This window comes from Diaporthe amygdali (assembly GCF_026229845.1).
Source record: "Diaporthe amygdali strain CAA958 chromosome Unknown NODE_29_length_634662_cov_65_424859, whole genome shotgun sequence".
Lineage (NCBI taxonomy): Eukaryota > Fungi > Ascomycota > Sordariomycetes > Diaporthales > Diaporthaceae > Diaporthe > Diaporthe amygdali.
Genome location: NW_026517049.1, coordinates 16328 through 35444, shown reverse-complemented (window position 1 = coordinate 35444; position 19117 = coordinate 16328). Strand labels below are relative to the sequence as shown.

Below are 19117 nucleotides of genomic sequence, written 5' to 3'. Positions count from 1 at the left end.
TTACAGGACATCTGAATATGTGATACTTCAGTTACCCAAGTTCTATTATTGTCTAGTTCTAACGTCTAAATTCTACTCTGGACCTGGTATCATGCTGCCATCTCTATCATACCTCATCAACTCCGTAAAATGGACTCCATCCCAGAACGCCGATCAAAAAGCAAGATCTTCAACTGCCTGAAGAGGTGCAGATGACCCGTGTTGTCCAAAGCAGAGCCTCTCGTCCCACATCTGAGCTTAAGAGAACCCAGACGTCTTATAATCTTTTCAGTCGCAGAGAGGACAAACAATTCGACTCTACTCCTCAAATATATGAGCTCACAACTTTAGCTCTCCTGCCTGCATGAAGCATCTCCTACTTCCACTGTTCAATCAATGATCTATCCGAGCCACTTTAAGGTGCCGGGCCAGTGGCCAAAGGCGGCGCCGCGCTATTTCGAGTCGTTCCGAGCACCGCGCCAGCCTCAATACCAGCGCTCTTCTTGATCTGGTTCTCCTCATCACTTGTTCCAGAGGCATTCTGTTCGTCGTCGTCACCGGCATAAGCGTACTTGCTCCTCGCACGGATCTTAGCACCATATTTCCAGAACAGGAACGGGATGCCGCAGCACGCTAGCGCCATGAAGAACAGAATCATGCTCGCCCACTGGTAGCCGCAGCCAGCGTACATCTGCTCCGTGAAGAGCACGACGGCGGCGCCCCAGAAGCTGCGGATAAAGGTCTTGGCCGCAAGGGCTGATGCCGCCTGGTGCTGGTACGAGTCGACCAGGTAGTTGTTGGCTGCGTTGTACAGGAAGATGAAGCCGAACCCGACCCAGAAGCCGCCGAAGGCCGGGCCGAACCAGTGCAGCCTTGGGTATGACGTCCAGGCGAAGATGACCAGGCCTAGGGGGATGAACCAGCAGGAGCACATCATCGGGATAAGTCGATATTCGGCCGGGGGGCTGCCGTTCCAGCGTTGTGAGATCTTCAGGTAGTGTTTGTTTACCAATGGGGCGCTGGCGGCTGAAGCGAGGACACCGAGGGCCAAAGGAATCTACGATTGGAAAATTACGTCAGTATTTGAAAAAAGGTCAATGGAAGATTTAAGGAGTGGGAAGTAGACTTACAAACATCAGACCTGTGCTGCCTGCGCTCCATCCTTTACCCTCCTGGTAAATGATAGGGAATGCCACGAAGAACATATACAGCAATCCATAGAGAACAGACATGTACAGAGAGATAAGGAACACGATGAGCTCTCCAAAGAGCAACTGCAGCGGTCGGATCAGGAAGATTGTCAACCGCTCGGAGAAGGGCCTCTTGTCGAGATCTTGCTCAGTGACATGCTCAGTGCTGCCAGTCTCCTTGCGCAGCTTCTGAGCACGGCGGGCGAGGATGGTCGGCGCGTACGTCTCAGGCACGGTGAAGGTGATCAGGACCCACACGACAAAGGCGAAGATGAGCTGGATCCAGTACAGCCAGCGCCAGCCCGTCGCGTCAGAGAGATAACCACCGATGAGGGGTCCGATGGCAGGACCGATGAATGGCGCGGCGGAGAAGGCAGCCATTGGCACGCCACGCTCCTCATTCTTCCACAGGTCGGCCAGCGTACCGCCCACGAGGGTCATGGGCGCGGAGAAGGCGATGCCGTCGATGGCACGACAGACGATCAGCGTACCGATATTCTTGGCCACGGCACAGGGGATGATGAACACGACGGCGATGAGGAGGGTGGACCCATATATGATCCTGCGGCCGTATATTTCCGAAAGCGGCGCGAAGACGACCGGGCCGACACCGAAGCCTATGACGAAGACGGTGATGGTGAGGAGGGCGACCTCCTCGCTGACGTTGAATGTTTCCTCGACGCCCTTCAGGTCAGCTGTCACGACGGATGAAGCAAACGCCACGACAAAGCAGGTAATTGCGACAACCATAGTGCAGTACCACTTGTATAATTTGCTCCAGTTCTTGGGGTTCTCGGGGTCACCTGGCGTGAAGGTGACCAGCTTGTAATGCGTCTCCTTGCCCGAGGGCTCGCGCACGACCGGACCCTTGATCTCTCCCGACTGGTGCTCTGTAGTGTACTCGTCGAAGTTGGCATCTTGGGACAAGGTACGATATGGGAGAGAATCGGGGTCGAGGTTCGGATCGCGGCGAGTCTCCTTGGTGGATTGCCGGGTGAGCTGACGGTTCAGGGAACCGGAACGTCGAAGACCAGAGCTGCGACGGTTATGGTTGGACTTGATGGGTGCGAAGCCCACGCCATTGTCATCACTATCTGTGCCACTACCGGCCATGGTTGGGCTTGAAGACCGGGGTATTTGGGAGTCTCGACTTGAAGGTGGTTGAGCCATTATCATACAAAATACAAGGAAAGACGAAAGGAAAGTCCCGAACGAATCACCACATGCACGATCACATCAAAAGCCATATCAAATAACATAAGAGATAGGGAAGTCACTTATATATAAACTGCAAAGGCCAAAAACATGGTGACCAGCGCGGCTCGCGCTTCAAGTGAAGCTCGCGGCGCGAGACAACGGTTTAAAGTGGGTCCTGCGTTGGGAATGCCTTCAGCCCAAGCAGGATCCCATTCCGAGTCCGGGATGCACGAACTCTGGGCTCGAGCACGAACCAGGTGTGCAAAGCGTCATGATTGGTTACCACGGTGCTTTGGCCACTTACGAGAGACAGCGGGATCCTGTAAAAGATGAGGATCGGCCAACAGTCGGAGGTTATGACGGGAGGGTTGAGAGCTTCACCTGTGATCAGGGATTTTCCACACGACTGCAGAGGACTCTTGGCAAGACGTTCGGCCCCCTTATCGCTCCCCGGGGAGTCATCGAAGGGGACTCCTCTGCACCTCGATGATCATTGGAACACTGAATGATCATCCTGACGGCTCAGAAACGACAATGTGCCTTATTGCGATGCCAGATGACTTCACTGGTGGTGACGAAAGTGTGAGAACAAAGAGACGTCGCCCTTGAGGCCAGTGTTGCCCGTCGAGGCCCGGGATCGACACCGACCTTCCGCCCGTCCGCCGCCGCATCGAGCCGGACGGGGCCGCAATAGCCGCATAGGGCTTGTTAGCGCCAGAAGCTTATTTGGGGAGGGTCTTGAGCACGCTGAACCACGAGGCAGCGGGGCACGCAGGCGCTGTCTCGGGTCTGGATTGGGCCCATTCCTGAAAAGATGGGGCCTGTGGACTCAGCAGTCGTCAGACTGTCGTGAAGCTTCTCGCCATTTCGCATTGATTTCGTAGCAGATGGGAAGTTGCCAGTGGGCCCAAGGAGAAAAAGTCTAAAAGGTTTTGAAATTGCTCGAGGTGCTCGTTGTCGTACCCATGATGGTCCCTTTCAGAGTGTTTCTCAGAACACTTCGATAGTGGTCCAACCATGCCGACAGGTGATGACAGGTCCAGACGGCAAGGACGTTGGCGCAGGAGTCCTGAAGCGGCGCCAAGCAACTTCCAAGACTCACGATGGCCATCGCGTCGGGCGCATATACTGATATGCCGAGTCAACAGGGGGCAACTGATAAAGCTGCAGGTCGATCTCGCTTCGTGCAAGAGCCTCCATAAGACGCGAGGCCGTGCTGTCTGGACCGTCCGGCCCGTTGGCTCGAACCGCTATCTCTGGCACCATCCATCCTGCAGGCTGCAGCTCCCACGAGATTTTCAGTGGGGGTCTCCTCCGAACCACCGGGAATCATCAACATCCTGGGACGGCGAACGAGAGTGAATCATCCTTCGCCACATGTGGCCAGCCGGATCGAATGGCTAGCCACCGATGAGAGCAGTCAACACTTCCAAACCAGGCCTCGAGGAATCGTTCCCTTTCGAGAAGTAACGTGCTCTTGAACTGATGGAGGAGTAACAGACCATGCTAGGCCCAGGCTAAAGGGGCTCACTGGCGTGATCGCTCACATATGCTGTGCGATGGATGCCACGAGACGGGAGCGAAGAGCCGCATCCAACAACAGGCCAATCCGATTCATCCAATGACACATCCTCGGATCGATCCTGCAGCCCCAGTTCAAGAATGTGTTGAATGGTGTACCGTCGCCACACCTTCGCGTCTTGGGGGTTGTTATGCAACAGCGAGCTCTGCCGCTCGATGGCTGGCACCTAAATTTAGGCGACACGGCGCTGACGTCACACACCTCGCAATCGCAATCTCTCGTATGCGTATGCGTGTGTGCGGTTTGTGTACCAAGGCACTTTGCCTTGCACTGCAGTCCGACTGCACAATCGAGGACAGATAAGATTCGAGGTGTGACACGCGTCTCTGTCTGTCCCAAGACACTGGGCACTCGGCCATTTCGTCTCACCTCTAGTTTCTAGCCTAGCCTGGCAGAGGCCTGGACGACTCGTTTGAGTAGTCGCCGCAAACAGGGAGCACGGCAGGACTGCAGGACAGAGACACAATGGATGAACAGGTGCAAGCTGTTAGACTTGGTACCTGCAATACCAATCAATACGCGGCCGCAGCTGGGCCGGCTGGGCTGTGCAGCTTGGGGGCTGCCCTGGACGGTGTTGCAACTGGGATGATCGTGACGGGATGATCGAGGCCGAGGAAGAGCTGAATGAATCGTCCCTCTTGGATTCTTGGAATGACGGAGGAGTTTCAGCGACAACAAAGAGCAGCGAGCACGCATTCGCTCGTATTCCCATTGCCTTGCCCTGCTACGCGGATGTTGCCCCTGGATGTGGAGGTGCCCACTGCCACACCAAACCCAGGGCCAAGTCCCATTCATCCGAAGTCACAGATTTGATTTCAGATGGTCAATCATCAGTCTGGACCAGACTCTTGCTGTTTACGAGACAGGCAAGACACAGGCAGACACAGGCTCAAGACAGGCCCAAGGCAGGGCAGGCTGGCAGCTTCTAGGCACTCATTCGCCAATGCTCCTGCCCTCCTCTTAAGACTGACCTCCGCCACCATTTTCATCTCATATATGTGGGCCTTCAAATCCCACGCTGACATCCTGCAGGGGCAAGACACCTGGAGCTAAGCAACATCAATCAAGACCAAATTCACCCAATCTAGTCAATACAATCAACTGGTTCCCCATCAGCTTGCGTTTCTCTCTATTCTTCTCACTCACTCTCTCTCTCTCTGGTCATCGTCTGTCTTGAATCAATCGACTTTGTCTCGCCCTCCACGCAGCGTGCAGTGATCCATCCATTATCGCCTCTCAACAACCACCCCTGGTTCATCTTGCGATACCTTAGTCTAAAAGCCAGACCAGCTCCACCAGTCCACCGATCTTTCCATTGCAGTACTACAGTACCATCGTCCAAAGAAGATCAACACCAAAAGCACAGTCGCCCAACATGCAGATCACAACTTATCTCACCAGCGCGGCGATCTTTGTCGCCTCTGTTGCTGCCCAGTCGGCCACCACCACCGGCTCCGGCTCCGCATCCACGTCGACCTCCAGCAGCGATGTCAACAGCATCGTCAGCCAGCTCCCCCAGTGCGCCCTGACCTGCCTCAGCGAGACCGCAAGCGACATCGGCTGCAGCGCCTCCGACCTGACCTGCCTGTGCTCCAAGCAGTCGCAGCTCATCTCCTCCATTGGCCCGTGCATCCTCCTCAAGAGCGGATGCTCGTCCGACGAGCAGAACCGTAAGGCTCCATCCTGAACCCCCTGCCCAGGGTTTCGAGAGGAGTTACATATTACACAGTATGGATTACGTAAGCTAACCTTGGCTCTTTCTCCCCCCACAGAAATCAGCTCCATCGCAACCAACCTCTGCACCGACGTCAGCTCCGCCGACTCGAGCGACCTTGCCTCGGCGTCCAACTACATCAACTCGGCCCTGGCCACCGGGGTCACCGCGACCGCCAGCGGCTCCTCGGCTAGCAGCACGGCCACCAGCGCGAGCGGCAACGCTGCTGCCAGGACCGATTCGCCCATCGCAGGCATGGGTGTCATGGGCGCCGCCGCGGCGCTGGCTGTCCTTGCTCTCTAGGTGGGAGGAGGCTGACTGTGAGCTTGTTATACCCTGGCGTTTCTGGTTGAGGACTTGAGTGAACATGCCATGTTACCACATACAATGGACTCGGGCATGCAGGATTGGCGTTGGGGCCTATTTGGTTGCTCTTGCAATTGATTCGCGCGTGTGTTGAAAGACCGCGCTTAAGAGGCACGTTTGGTAGAAAGACTACCTCTCATATAGAGGAATTTGCAGCCTAGACCGGCTCATTGAGTTTGATTGATGAAAAGGCATTATTTTCACAAGTGACAAAATTTGTTCTCAGCATTCTGAAGCGCCACCTGAAAAGGAAAGATAACGATTTCCTTATTCGTATTCGGTAACCCAACTCATAGGGGTATCAGAGACATGAACCAAAGAAGACTGAATACGCAGCCACATTACCCATGCACGCACGCACTGTCCGCCACCCCCTCAAAACGCAACCCACCCAAGCAAGCCAGCTCCCAGAGCAACAACCAGCGCGACCCTAGACGAACCACCGTCCATGAAAGCCGCGCCCTCCGACGAGGTCGTAGTCGCCGACGCCGAAGCCGACGCCCCGGTGGCCGTGCCCGTGCCGCCCGAGACGCCAGTCGGCTCGCTGGGGTGCAGGGCCGTGTTGGTGGTCGACTCGGAGCCCAGGCTGGTCAGGCTGGTGCTGCTGCGGATGCTGAGGGTCTCGGACGTGCTGCTGGCCGAGTCGGTAGGGGTGGTGGAGAAGGTCATGATCGGGCTGATTGGGCCGCCCGGGGTCACGCTGGCCGAGAGCGAGTCGGTCGTCAGTGGCTCCGAGACGACCTTGGCCTCGGCGGCGATGGTGAGTGAGGGGGTGAGGAGGAGGAGGGTGCTGAGGAGCTTCATTCTGGTTGGCGGGTGGGTTGGGCGAGATTGTCAATTGGTCTTGCTGTTGCTTGTGAGGTATTGATCTTGTTCAGATATATGAGATGTGGGTGTTTACCGTCAAGCGAGCTCTTGGCGCTGTTTTCGGGTGTTTATTAAATGGAGATGAGAGTGACTTGACTTGGCAACTGACAAAACTCAACAGCGTGAGTCTGCACGCCTTTTTAAGATACAATCCCGCTCGCGTACATTGGTAGCTGGGGGAGGATCTCAAGATCTCGCCCTGGAGCTGTGTTTCCTGTCTTGGCAGGGATCTACGGATGGGACGTCACCCCAGTGATCGAAGTTGCTTTATACTGTCCTATTCTCGCCCGTCACTCCAAGCGTGCACGGTGCGGGACAAGGTGTGTCAAACAAGACAAGCTTTCCGGGGAACGCGACGGGACTGGGCGATCGCCTTGTGGGGTGAGGTGAGGGGCGGCAATCGCCTGTGCCTCTCTCCTCGTGTAGCTTCTCGAGGGCTCCAGCATGGCCTTGCCATGGCCCCTGGCTGCCTCCGACGAGCTTCCTCTTTAGGCATTAAGACATGTTGCGATCTGGCGCTACACTGACGCTTGCCAGCCAGACGGGCGGCCTTTTGTTGCCGCCGCCCGATGATCAGTGTATCAGTGGATATGCTGCGCTGTCTGCATTTGATAAGAAAGCTTGATTTTTGGGCTTCACCCCTCAGCTGGCTCGGTGAGGGCTTCCTGCTAGGGCAGCTAGGCTTATTATGAAACACTGGACTGCCGACGTGCACTTGCATTAGGCCGTGTTCGACTCTTGCTGTGCTTGCTGTGGTTCCGCCCAATCAGCCGGTGTGACGAGATTGCGTGTCATTGGACCGGAACAGGTCAACTTGTGATGCAGTGTTACCTACCGTAGATGGCATATTTCTTTCCACTTCTTGTGTAAGTTCCTGTTGATCCAATGAACCCTCGCCTGAGTCGTAGTCTCGGACACAACAGCCGATTGGTCACGAGAGGTCAACTCAAAAGGCACCGGATCATCAGCGGAACATTTGTGTTTGGGAACAGTCCATTCCAATGATTTTGTAACCCTTGAGATACAAAAGTAAGGAAAGCGATCCACCATTGTTTCCTGATTCACCGCCACCCCACTGCTCACAAATCAGGCTGCACGAAATCGTGTCTCTGCTTTCTTCCCGAGATCTTGCTAGGACGATCTATCCAGCGAAAATGGCTCCCTATGCCATCGATGTTTTTTCAGGTATCTCGCAAGCATTCAAAGTCTGCTTCGATAGCATAACTTAAACGTCTATACCATAGAACATTGCCGGCTCAACAGTCCTACCTTTGGTCACTTAGGGGAAGCTCCCTTCGGCAAGAAGTATCTTCAGCTTATCATCGAGCCAGTCCAAGTCCTCCTTGTTCGTCCCTGGCCCACCAGCCCTGGGTATGAGCGTCAGCAAGCTTCTTGGACAGTCAGCTCAGAAGACAGAAGAAGTTCACTTACCAGTGCCCCCATATTGACGGAAACGCAATCATCTTTCCGACCCCTTCAGCCATGCACTGAACTTCATACTCTGAATCTTCGGGTGGGAAGTATAAGTCCGTCTTCCCAGGTAACACGAGAGTCTTTGCCTTGATGCCCTTCATCGCCAGCTCAAAGTTGCCGTTATATGGCTCTTGAGCGGATGCGTCTCCTGCCTGCCACGTGTGAAGCATGACCAGTAAGTTTTCCGGATCTGCAGATGCAAGTTAGTAGGGACTTGAACCACATCACCCAGCCTGGGACACGAGACACGCACCCTTGGATAGAGCCCAAGACTCCCAGAACCTGACCATAAAGTCTTCCAGATCCTTAAAACCCAGCTCCTTCTCGTGGATCCTCTCCCTATAAAACGCCTGACTGAACCCCCAGCCGGCATACACCCGCCCCAGGGCCTTCAACCCGGTCTCCCGCTCCTCAGCCGTCCAGTTCCTGTACCCGCCCGCGCTGCTCTCCCCGGCACAGACCCCGCCCGACGCCGCCCCCTTTGCCGCCAGCAGCGCAGTCTTGACGCCCTCCAGGAACACCTGGTTGTGCAGGCTGGTCTTGGCGCTCCCGCAGAACGGCACGCCGAGGTCCACGAAATCCGGGTACTGCGTCAGCCACTGGTAGGCCTGGCCGGCGCCCATGCTCCAGCCGAGCACCATGCGCGCGTGGCCCACCCCGAGCCCCTCCGTCACCAGCCGGTGCTGCGCCGTGACGTTGTCGCGGAACGTGACGTCCGGGAACGGCCTGTCCCGCGGCAGGTGCGGCATGTTGGTCGGCGAGGACGACTGCCCGTTGCCCAGGAGCGCGGGGATGATGATGTAGTACTTCTCCGGGCTGAGCGCCTTGTCCGTGCCGATGAGCCACTCGTTGTCTGCTATGGATCCTGAGTACCATGTTGGGTAGATGATCGCTGGGCTGGAGGGGGATCCGAATGTCTTGTAGGCGATGAATGCCTGTGGCAACACTGTGCCGGAGACGAGGGGGAAGTCTCCTAGGTTGAAGAGTTTGATCTCTGGGTCAGCCATGGTGGTTGGGCGGGTGTTATTATCGATATGCTGTTCTGAGGTCAAACTGGATGGTACGTTGTGGCAATGACTTGTAAAACACCTGAGACTCATATACTTCATTCCTCTTGGTGCTCTCACTTATACCGGCTATCGTCCCCTGCCGCTGTAGATGCGGGGGAGATAAGCGGCTTCGCTAACGTTAGTCGACATATTTGGACGTCGGACAAGTCACACGGTGCTAGGGGGCGAATGAGATGGTCCCGGCTTGGCTAGTCTCGGTCTAACTGTCAAATAGAGATCCTTCTCTGTCTTCAAAATCCGTATTCAGTTGCGTTAAAGAAATGCCCAGGCAGGACTGGCCTCCGGCTCTGGCCAGCAGTGCAACACGTCCAAAACTGGTGGCAAGGTGCTATTATTCAGACGCAAAATGTAATTGGGTGAGCAAAGTGCGTCTTTGATTCAGGAGTCGGCAGTTGCCGGTCAACACCAAATCAATTGTCCGACTATTTCCCGAAAACCTGTCTTTGACTATGAAATGGGTTGCAGTAGTAGAGTTGGATTGGTGCTTGACTCGAAGAATTGGTTGAAAGTTCCGCCGCAACATGCAATCTATGAAGGTTCCGAGGAGCTCTTCTGAGTCCGCCTTAGGTTGCCGTCACCATACCCGATCGTAAGGCGAGGTTCTGACCTCTCGATCGTATGATAAAGAAAGAAAAAACCAATTCAACGCCAAAAGCCTGAACCGCATTCAATAGACTTTGACCCACCTAATTGTGGGCATTGCAATCCCTCCCTAGACTTCACAGACACAGTCTGGTGCTGCCAAGATTGTGTGTCTTAAGAAGTGTGTCTTTGCAGGTCTGTTCATTGTCGGATTTGGGTGTGCATTCTTTCCGACTCTTTCATGCGGGCAAGGGAAAGCCACTGTGGAATAAAGACTGGAGTGAGTGTGGTTTTAAGGTGAGGTAGAGTAATATTTGGCATGGCTGGTTGGATTATAGGCAGGGTTGGAGGGTCCAGAGCAGGCGTTGATGGGAAGGCCCCGGCAATGTGAAGCTGCCTGCCTAGAGATGCGAATCAAGTAAAGACAATTCACAAGATTGACTCATCACACACTCTTGGCTAGTTTGTTGAGTATAGGAAAGAAAGAAGAAGAAAAAGAGCCACAACACAGCGCTGTACCCGAGTGCCGAGAAGCACAGGAGGAAACGGAATGTTGAGTCAGAATCGACCTCGAGTACTCCAAACGAAAAAGTGCTGTCTCTTGAATGACAGGATTTTGCAGTGCTCTTTGATGTTTCATGGATCTGGAGCCTTAAAGGCAGGCCAGCGAAGAAGACTCAGCTCCCGTGTAAATGATTTTCAGTGGACTCTTGTGTATTACCCGGTACACCATTTTCTCGCAGTGCACAACAAAACGTGAAATTGAGAACCGCACTTTTAGCTAAAGGAGGCCATGTCAAACTCTTGAACAGTATTGTCTACTGCCAGTAAGTGAGCCGCACTGTTAGGATTCCACAAGACTTCCAATTTGCTTCCTCGTGATTGAGACTAGGGAAATGTGTGTGTATGAGTGAAATCAAAGACCAATTTATTATTAGGTCTCTTTGCACATGTGAATCTCGAGAATGGCTGACATGTCACTCTAGGCGCCTTGCCGGCGACTGTGAATGCAAGGCTTCCAGAATCTCAGATCGCTCATAGGACTCGTGCAATCACAAAGGCCTACATGCACTCTCGCACACAGCATCTGCAAGACTGCTAGGACCTCTTAGTTGGACAACAGTTCCAGTGTCCTGTTAGCTTTCCATCTTGTTGTAGGCTGCAGAATTGATATAGAGTTCATCTATGATCAGTGCTGAGAGCCCAGCGTTCCACCATCGATTTACCTAGGCAGTGCGAGCAGACTCTCCCCAGTCCCCACCATTGCCGTTGGGTTTGTCTGATGGAGCGCAAAGCCTTAGGCAAAAGTATGCCATGCAAGTGTATCACCAGTCAAAGGCGATCGGCTGGCAGAGTTGGGACATGAGACGATCGGCCCGGCTAGCCTGGTAGGAGAGAGCTGATTTGGTGTCGTGCATTGAGCTTGGCAGGGCTAGCAACAGAGCTTCATCGGGAATGCAAGCTCCAAGCAGACATACCGTGTGCAGAGTTGTCAGAAAATGCCCGTGATCATCGGAGGCTCAATGCTTGAGCTGTGGCAAATGTGACCGGGCGAGGTGCCGGGTTGGACTTCCCAGGTGGGGATGCTGATGAGAGGCGCGGACCTGGTTGGGCATGGGAGAGCTCTCCTTGGTGGAAGTGTTAGGGCGAAACGTAGGGAATGTCAATCTGCCTGGTTCGTCCTATGTCTCAGGCAGATGGCATCAGCTAAAGTCTAGTAAAGTAAGAGAAACACTGGCCCAGGTGCTGTGTGGAGTGAATGCACTGGGTGAAGAATGGTCCGGAGTGCATAGGCTATTTACAGTAAACTGCATGCATGCAACCACAGAAATGTGTGTGTGTGTGTGTGCTTCAGGATGCATCGTGGTGCACAGGTGCAGTGCAACCCCTGCAGTGGCTGTCCCAAAGGCGAGCGACGAACGAACGAACCAGGGGACAGCTGCCGGGCTGTCCCGCGAGTCTGCCTTTCCCAACTTGGGGAATCCCTGGCGCACGTCCACCAGTCCAGGAACCGCCTCCCGAAATTGGGGGTCCCTTAGTGCTCTGTCCTTCCTGATCTGGTGGGCTGGTTGCACCTCCATCCTTGCCCACCGCATTGCAATCTTCCAACTCGTACCCGGAAAGTGCTACCGGCTACTACTGTGTACCAAATATCTGGACCGCTCATCCCAATAAGTGCTGAGGATTTGTTTGTGATCTAAATGCAAAGTGCCAAATGCCCGCGAGCTTGATTCTACATGTATATGTCTTCCTGTGTTCATTCTCGAACCTTTGAAGCTCCACCCTTCATCAGAGTGTGATTGCCCTGGTCACAATCCAAGTGCAACCCCACCAGTGAAGTCTAATCTGTTTGACTGGGATCGTGGGGCTGGGCTGGCCGGGTAGTGAAGGTCAAAATCAATCACAGGATGAGGATGAGGACGAGGATGAGGATGAGGATGAGAAAACATAAAAGGAATGCCGAAGGCTGATCCCAAGGCTGGACTACACAACCTATTGGGAATCCACCCGCAAGTCCGAACCGTTGGAGCTACATCTCGGGTTCTGTTGCCCGCTGGTGCTGATTGACGGCCTGGTCAAGAGCTGCCGGCCGATCGTCTGTGCGCCCCGGAGATTAATACAAAACAATACCTGCAGTCGGTCTTCTCTTTTCTTCTGTTGGCCTTCTAATGATCTTCGAATACTGTCTGTGCAAACAAATCAAAAGAAATGAGATAGGTCAGTCAGGTTGTAGCACAACGCACTCCTTTCATTACTCGGCCCAGCACCACTTAGATGAGCCCCTAGAGCTCGAGGCTGACAATCGTCTCACAAACACGGCAGACGCGCTCTCGACGCCCACTCCTCCTCGCCGTTGCTCACCAAACCCATCCTCGTCACCCGCCCTCGCTGCCTTGTGATGCACCCACCCACTGGCTGAGCAGTACCAGACGATGGAAGAAAACAGGCTCCAAGCTGGTAAAACCAGCGCTCTCCCCCGACCTACCTCCCGCCTGCCCATGCCAAGGTCCACTGGCATTCCCACCGCCCTTCGACCATCACAATCAAGAGACAATCTGGCTGCAGCACCCGAGATTAAGCCCTCCCGCTTGCGACCAGCTGCTTCTAGGGAACGCCTGGCACCCCCTGCCTCTGCCTCAGGAATAAGCAACACCACCAACGAACCCTCGCCCACAGCATCCAAGAACTCGCCCTTTGCGCGCAGCCTTCCAAGACCTCGTCCAACCTCGAGCCTCCCGACCTTCAGCCCCCAGCCCAAACTCCCAAAGGCCTCCAGCAACAGCAATGGCAATGGCTTGTCAAGAATACCCCCGCCTCGAGATCGCATGGCATCATTGCCGGAAGATGAGGGCTCACCTCGAGAATCCCAAACCTCCAGGCTGCCCGGCCCGGGGCTGAGGAGGAAGTCGTCGGCGCAATGGATCTCTTCTTCACAATCGGCATCAGCTAGGCAAAGGAGTACTAGTGTTTCGACTTTGTCAAATGGTTACGCGTCGAGCGACTCATTCTCCCAGAACAGCCCTATAGGCGAAGACAACGATGGTGCGGGGGACGAAACAATACGGGCAAAGACCTTGAAAGCACGACCATCATTGGCGGAACGGACGGTTCAAACTCTGTCACGGTTGCCCTCCACACCTTCACTAAGGGGAAGGGCTTCTAATTCGAACTTCTTCGAGCTGGAACCACACAGGTCGGCGTCGAGGCCTGCTAGTCGCGGTTCTCGCCCTGGGTCGAGTCTGAGAAACGAAAACCCATATCCAGCCTCCTCGAAGCCTTCTCTGAGCAGGCCAGGATCCAGTTCTGGCCCTCTTCAAGACTTGTCAAATCCTTTCAACCCGCAGCTACCATCCTTTGACAATTCGCCGTCGCGTGGACGACGGATTAGCAGCTTGCGGACGCCATCTACATCAGGCTTACGAGAACCTTCAAGATCCAAAATTGCAGGTTTACAACGGCCTCGTTCGACTACACCAAATACAGAGGTGCCAAGCCTGGCCCCCGAAACGCCAGTGGATAACTCCAAGACTTTGTCTACTCGTACAATTCAGCCTAGGCCTTCTGTGAATGGCCTCTTCAAGAAACCGGCCTTGCCAGCTGCCAAGAAGCCGGCATCAATATCATCAGCGCCTAACAAGGCGAAGACAGCATCCCTAAAATCCCCAGCAACCGTGTCGGATCGAAGCACAAATCTATCTGCTGCCTCTTCCAACTCAACAAACACAACAAGTGTTGGAGGAGACTCGCCACCGCCGTTCAAAAAGTCTTCGGCAGCACTGCGCGATCAAATTGCCAGGGCGAAAGCAGCTAAGCGCTCTGCAGCAACTCAGAAAGCCCCAGTGGCAGACGAGCCGGGTCAGACAGCTACTTGGGGCGAGTCACCCGTAGTTCCCACAGATGATACGTTCGACTTTGGCTTGTCAGATGACCCGTTCAACCTGAACCGTGATGCCAACTCAACCTCGAAGATTGTCAAGTCACGTGTGACAACTGCCAGGACAAGCGGGAGGCTTAATATTGCGGCCTTGAGCTTGAAAGAGATCCCGAAAGAGGTACTGGACATGTACAGCTTGGAGTCCATTGGCAAGCACGACGGCAGCTGGGCGGAGAGCGTAGACTTGACGAGGTTTGTTGCAGCCGACAATGAGTTGGAGATGATAGACGAGAGCGTATTTCCAGACATTGACCCTGAAGAACTGGCCGAAGACGAGGACGCTCAAGGCAGTATTTTTGCTGGGCTTGAAACGCTTGATTTGCACGGAAATATGCTGATTGCGCTACCTGCTGGACTGCGGCGTCTCACTTTGCTGACGTCGCTGAATCTGGTATGCTATTTTCTGTCATGATACTCTGAAGCCCCTGCTAACATGGACGCAGTCTTCCAACCGCCTTGCCAACAACTGTCTCGAGCCGATTTCTCAGATTATATCACTGCGAGACGTCAAGCTTGGCGGAAATCTGTTTTGGGGCACACTTGAACCCTGCTTCGGTCAGCTCATCAATCTCGAGATCCTCGACCTACATGGGAACAGCCTGCAATCCCTGCCGCCTAGATTTACCGAGCTGCACCGTCTCCGCATATTGAACGTCAGCGAGAACAGCTTTGAGTCCTTGCCATTCGACGTCCTGTCGAAATTGCCCCTGACTGAGCTGAATGCACGCAAGAACAAGCTGACGGGGACCCTGATTGATGAGAGCGTGGAGGTACTCCCAGCTTTGCAAAATCTTGATGTGTCTTCTAACCAGCTCACGAGTCTTGCTCGCCCCAATGCAGTTCTTGCCATGCCCGCGCTGACACACCTTTGTGTGTCGATGAATCGGCTGCAGGCATTGCCAGACGTCACCTCCTGGTTTGAGCTCATCAACTTGGCCGCTGATGAGAACAACATCAAAGCCTTCCCAGATGGATTTACAAGCCTGCAGAAGCTGAGAGGTGCGGATTTCTCGAGCAACGATATTAGAACTGTCCCGGCCGAGATTGCTCGCATGACCAATCTGAATATGCTGAGGTTGAGCGGAAATCCCCTCAGAGACAAGAAGTTTGTATCAGCCACCATTGAGGAACTCAAGGATGCGCTTGCAGCGCGGATGGCACCGCCCCCGACAGCCTCTGATGATTATGACGGCAGCAATGGACCCATTGCGGAGGCTCTGACGAGCAATGAAGTTAGTCCCTTGGACAATGCCTTTGACGACGCTCATTCGTCATCTTCTAACGCAGTCCGCATCCACGGAGAGCACGACGAAGAAAGCAGGACCGACACCGATGACTTTGCGACTCCGCCGACATCTGTACCCACCTCCCCGATACGAACGCGCTCCGCGCAGAGTTCTGCTCTCGTCTGGCCTGTGAGAGCTGGCGGGGTGCTGGATAGGTCGAACACACAATCATCGTCTCTTCACCCTGTCGCCTGCTCCAATTTGGCCATGGAAAATACTATTCGCGAGATACAGCTGCACCACAACCTTTTTACTGCCCTACCGGAATCGCTCAGCTTTTTTGTCGATTCACTGACTACTCTCTCACTGGCCCACAACCAACTTGTCGGCGAAAGCTATCTCAATGTAGGCGAGGGTCTCGATCTGCCATCTCTCAAGGAGCTCAATCTGTCGTCAAACCACATAACTGGCTTGACGCCCCTTGTCAATCGACTACAAGCGCCCAGACTTGAGAAACTTGACGTCAGCATTAACCGACTTGCGTCGTTGCCCTCCAGCAGCGACAAGGAGAAGGGCGGTAAACTCCTGCGGGACGTCTTTCCGAACCTGACGGTACTCCTCATTGCGAACAATCATATCGCGGATCTGGACCCGGAGAGCATCCGCGGCATGAAAGTCGTAGACGCTTCGAACAACGACATCGCGCATCTGAACCCCCGGATCGGACTGCTTGGTGGCGCTGGAGGTCTCGAGCAGCTGATAGTCACTGGCAACCGCTTCAGGGTCCCCAGATGGAACGTGCTCGAACGAGGTACAGAGGCGACGTTGAGATTCTTGAGGGGCCGCGTTCCTGTGGCAGATATGGCCGCGTGGAGGGCCGAGAAGGGGATTGTGGCAGAGGAGGATGTTAGCGATGTGGACTGAGGTCCACCGGTGTTTTTGTTGTCATTTTGCCTATGGGCAAGGAATGATGCCACCACTGCTGTTACTTCGGGTCCTCTTGGGCTTTGCTATTGCTACTTGCTTTTCATCTTCCTGGACTTGCTGGCATTGGGCGGCGATACCCTCTTCATAGTTTCATGCTCTGCTGTGGCTGCACGGCGATATACTTTTACCGGTTGACAGGGAGGACTGGGGGAGCTTCAGAAATAAAGTTCAGGCGCACTGTTCAATTCGTCAGGGATTGGCAAATGGGTACAAAAAGAGGCGGGTGGCAAGGCTTCTCGGTCAAGAAACATTCAAATGGGAGGGAGGGGACATAAGGACTAGTACATCATTGTAATCATTAGGGCTTATTATTTGTACTGAATGATACCACCACCTGAGCATATATCATAGCAGGCCACGCAATCCGAACGCCAACGCACAATGTGCAGGCACATATATATGCACGCACGGCTCTTGCTTGGCCACGTTCTGCGGCGCCGTGCCCACCGCCGCTGTCGTCATCCCGAAAACCTCGGGCACGGCCTGACCCCCTCCGGGCCCGAGGGGCGGGCAACGCACCCGACGCCTAAGCTGAGGTCTGCCATATGCCTTTCCTGCTTGAGTCTACCTCGCTGCTGAAACGTTGACGTTGCAGTAGCGCGTTCGGGGTGGCTTGCGGTAGGGCAGAGAGGGCTGGGCCAGGCAGGCCGTGCAGATGCCCTTCTCCGTCTAAACGTCGGGCGTCTGCATCCGAACGTCAGCCCAGCGGCTCGGGCCCGCAACATCCCCAACTGCTTGTCCGACCGGTCGAAAAGCCATGGCTCGAAAAGCATGTTCGGCCCGGTCACACACGCCAGAGAATGGCTGGTGGGTGTCTGGGCTTCGTGCGGCTGATGATGTATGTGTTGTCGGTCGAGACGCGGTTGGTTACGCCTGCCTGGGCGGATGGGATATGATTACTAGGGTTTCTCTCACTCGCATATCTTTTCTGGGCGAGGTCGAATTTCTCTGATTTATTTTCTTCGACTGACATATCTTGATGACTGTTTGTACTACATGCGCCAGTGGAACGGCAGACGAGCGAACTTTCAACAGAAAATGAACGGCGCAACACAGATCGGGCTGGCGATAGGTGAGCTAACCCTGCATAAAGAGTGTACAACCACATCGAGTTTCAAAAAGCTAACAGTACACCCAAAATAGCCATGCTTGCCCACCCAGCGCTCGCCCAGTTCGGCGGCTGGGGAGGAGGAGACGGCAGCGGCTTTGGAGGCGGGAGCAGCAGCAGCGGCTCCTCTTCCTCCTCCTCCTCCTCGGGGTACGGCAGCGGCTCCGGCTCCGGCGACAGCGGCTTCGCCTTTGGGGAGGGTTTCGACTACGGCACGGCCTCGCGCCAGCGCAGCATCCACGGCATCATAGCCAGCCTCGCCTTCGTGATCCTGTTCCCCCTGGGGGCTATCTTCCTGCGCATCATCCCGGGCCGGTGGTCAGTGCGGATCCACTATGTCGTCCAGATCCTCGCCTGGTTCCTATATATCGCCGGGTTCGCATTGGGCGTTGTGTTGTTGCGGACGATACCGTCACAGGGCCGTGAGGCTTTGGTGAGTTCACCTAGGGGGCCCGTCTGGTTGGGAAGACGGGCTGGGTGTTGGTTCTAGGCGCCATGCTGACAAAAGAAATCCAAATAGTTGACGAGCTCACCCACCAATGCCCATCCCATCATCGGCATCGTGGTATTCGTCATGCTCCTGATTCAGCCTCTGCTGGGTTACATCCATCATCGCAAGTTCAAGCGGTACGAGAGGCGTACTGCAGCCTCACACCTCCACCTTTGGGATGGCAGGATCGCCATTGTCTTGGGTATAGTCAACGGCGGACTCGGCCTGAGGCTCGCCGGCGCCCGCGATACGCTGAAACTCGCGTACACCATTGTGGCTGCCGTCTTAGGTGGAGCGTGGATTGTCCTGGCCGTTTTGAGTGAGTGCAGGAAGGCCCGGAAGCAAAGTGACACAAGATACAGGGGCGAGACGGCACCGACGGTGAGGATGATACGGGTCCAGAAGGCATCGAGACATAACAGTAGCGATAGTTATTCGGAGAGGTCGAGACACTAGGATTGGACTTATGCGTTGCCTAGAAGAGGACAAAGCCTCTTGTCTTGAGCTAGTACCGTGCTTGAAGTCTGGACCCAGGGAATCGGAAAGCTTGCGATGATGGTGGACAAAGAGAGCCATTGATAATGATGGGTTTCAGGGAAACGCTTTCATGGAAGTCTCCTGCAGAGTCTGTGGAATCGTGACGGATCTTGGTCAGGCATATATAGGCCTCAGATGATATCTATCTTTCAGTGATGTATCAGCAAAGCTGCATTAATGGATGTCTCATTTGCATGAGTTCATCGTGTCAACCTTAGAAATAATCATGAAGCATGCCAGGATCTCGAGACCTGAGCGAAAATTCAAAGTTTAAAAGGTTGTTTTCTGGTGCCTTCGCACCAGAACCAAAATCG

General features: G+C 54.5%; 6 protein-coding genes across 6 annotated transcripts; 3 read left to right on the top strand and 3 right to left on the bottom strand.

Annotated features, from left to right (window-relative positions):
* Window positions 1-394: 394 nt before the first annotated feature.
* Window positions 395-2282, bottom strand: J7T55_004275 (polyamine transporter 2; the record flags this gene model as incomplete). Its single annotated transcript, XM_053131912.1, has 2 exons — window positions 395-1036; window positions 1110-2282. 2 exons carry the CDS (start codon window positions 2280-2282, stop codon window positions 395-397), a joined length of 1815 nt encoding a protein of 604 aa, XP_052989889.1.
* A 3041-nt stretch (window positions 2283-5323) lies between these two features.
* On the top strand, window positions 5324-5965 carry J7T55_004274 (cfem domain-containing protein; the record flags this gene model as incomplete). Its single annotated transcript, XM_053131911.1, has 2 exons — window positions 5324-5618; window positions 5721-5965. 2 exons carry the CDS (start codon window positions 5324-5326, stop codon window positions 5963-5965), a joined length of 540 nt encoding a protein of 179 aa, XP_052989888.1.
* Window positions 5966-6403: 438 nt separating this feature from the next.
* On the bottom strand, window positions 6404-6832 carry J7T55_004273 (uncharacterized protein; the record flags this gene model as incomplete). Its single annotated transcript, XM_053131908.1, has 1 exon — window positions 6404-6832. The coding sequence occupies one exon, from the start codon at window positions 6830-6832 to the stop codon at window positions 6404-6406; it is 429 nt and encodes a 142-aa protein (XP_052989887.1).
* A 1342-nt stretch (window positions 6833-8174) lies between these two features.
* On the bottom strand, window positions 8175-9375 carry J7T55_004272 (uncharacterized protein; the record flags this gene model as incomplete). Its single annotated transcript, XM_053131907.1, has 3 exons — window positions 8175-8262; window positions 8327-8558; window positions 8622-9375. 3 exons carry the CDS (start codon window positions 9373-9375, stop codon window positions 8175-8177), a joined length of 1074 nt encoding a protein of 357 aa, XP_052989886.1.
* Window positions 9376-13019: 3644 nt separating this feature from the next.
* On the top strand, window positions 13020-16605 carry J7T55_004271 (uncharacterized protein; the record flags this gene model as incomplete). Its single annotated transcript, XM_053131906.1, has 2 exons — window positions 13020-14846; window positions 14899-16605. The coding sequence occupies 2 exons, from the start codon at window positions 13020-13022 to the stop codon at window positions 16603-16605; spliced, it is 3534 nt and encodes a 1177-aa protein (XP_052989885.1).
* Window positions 16606-17706: 1101 nt separating this feature from the next.
* Window positions 17707-18722, top strand: J7T55_004270 (uncharacterized protein; the record flags this gene model as incomplete). The annotated part of the gene is made up of 3 exons (XM_053131905.1): window positions 17707-17740; window positions 17812-18209; window positions 18297-18722. 3 exons carry the CDS (start codon window positions 17707-17709, stop codon window positions 18720-18722), a joined length of 858 nt encoding a protein of 285 aa, XP_052989884.1.
* Window positions 18723-19117: the final 395 nt, after the last annotated feature.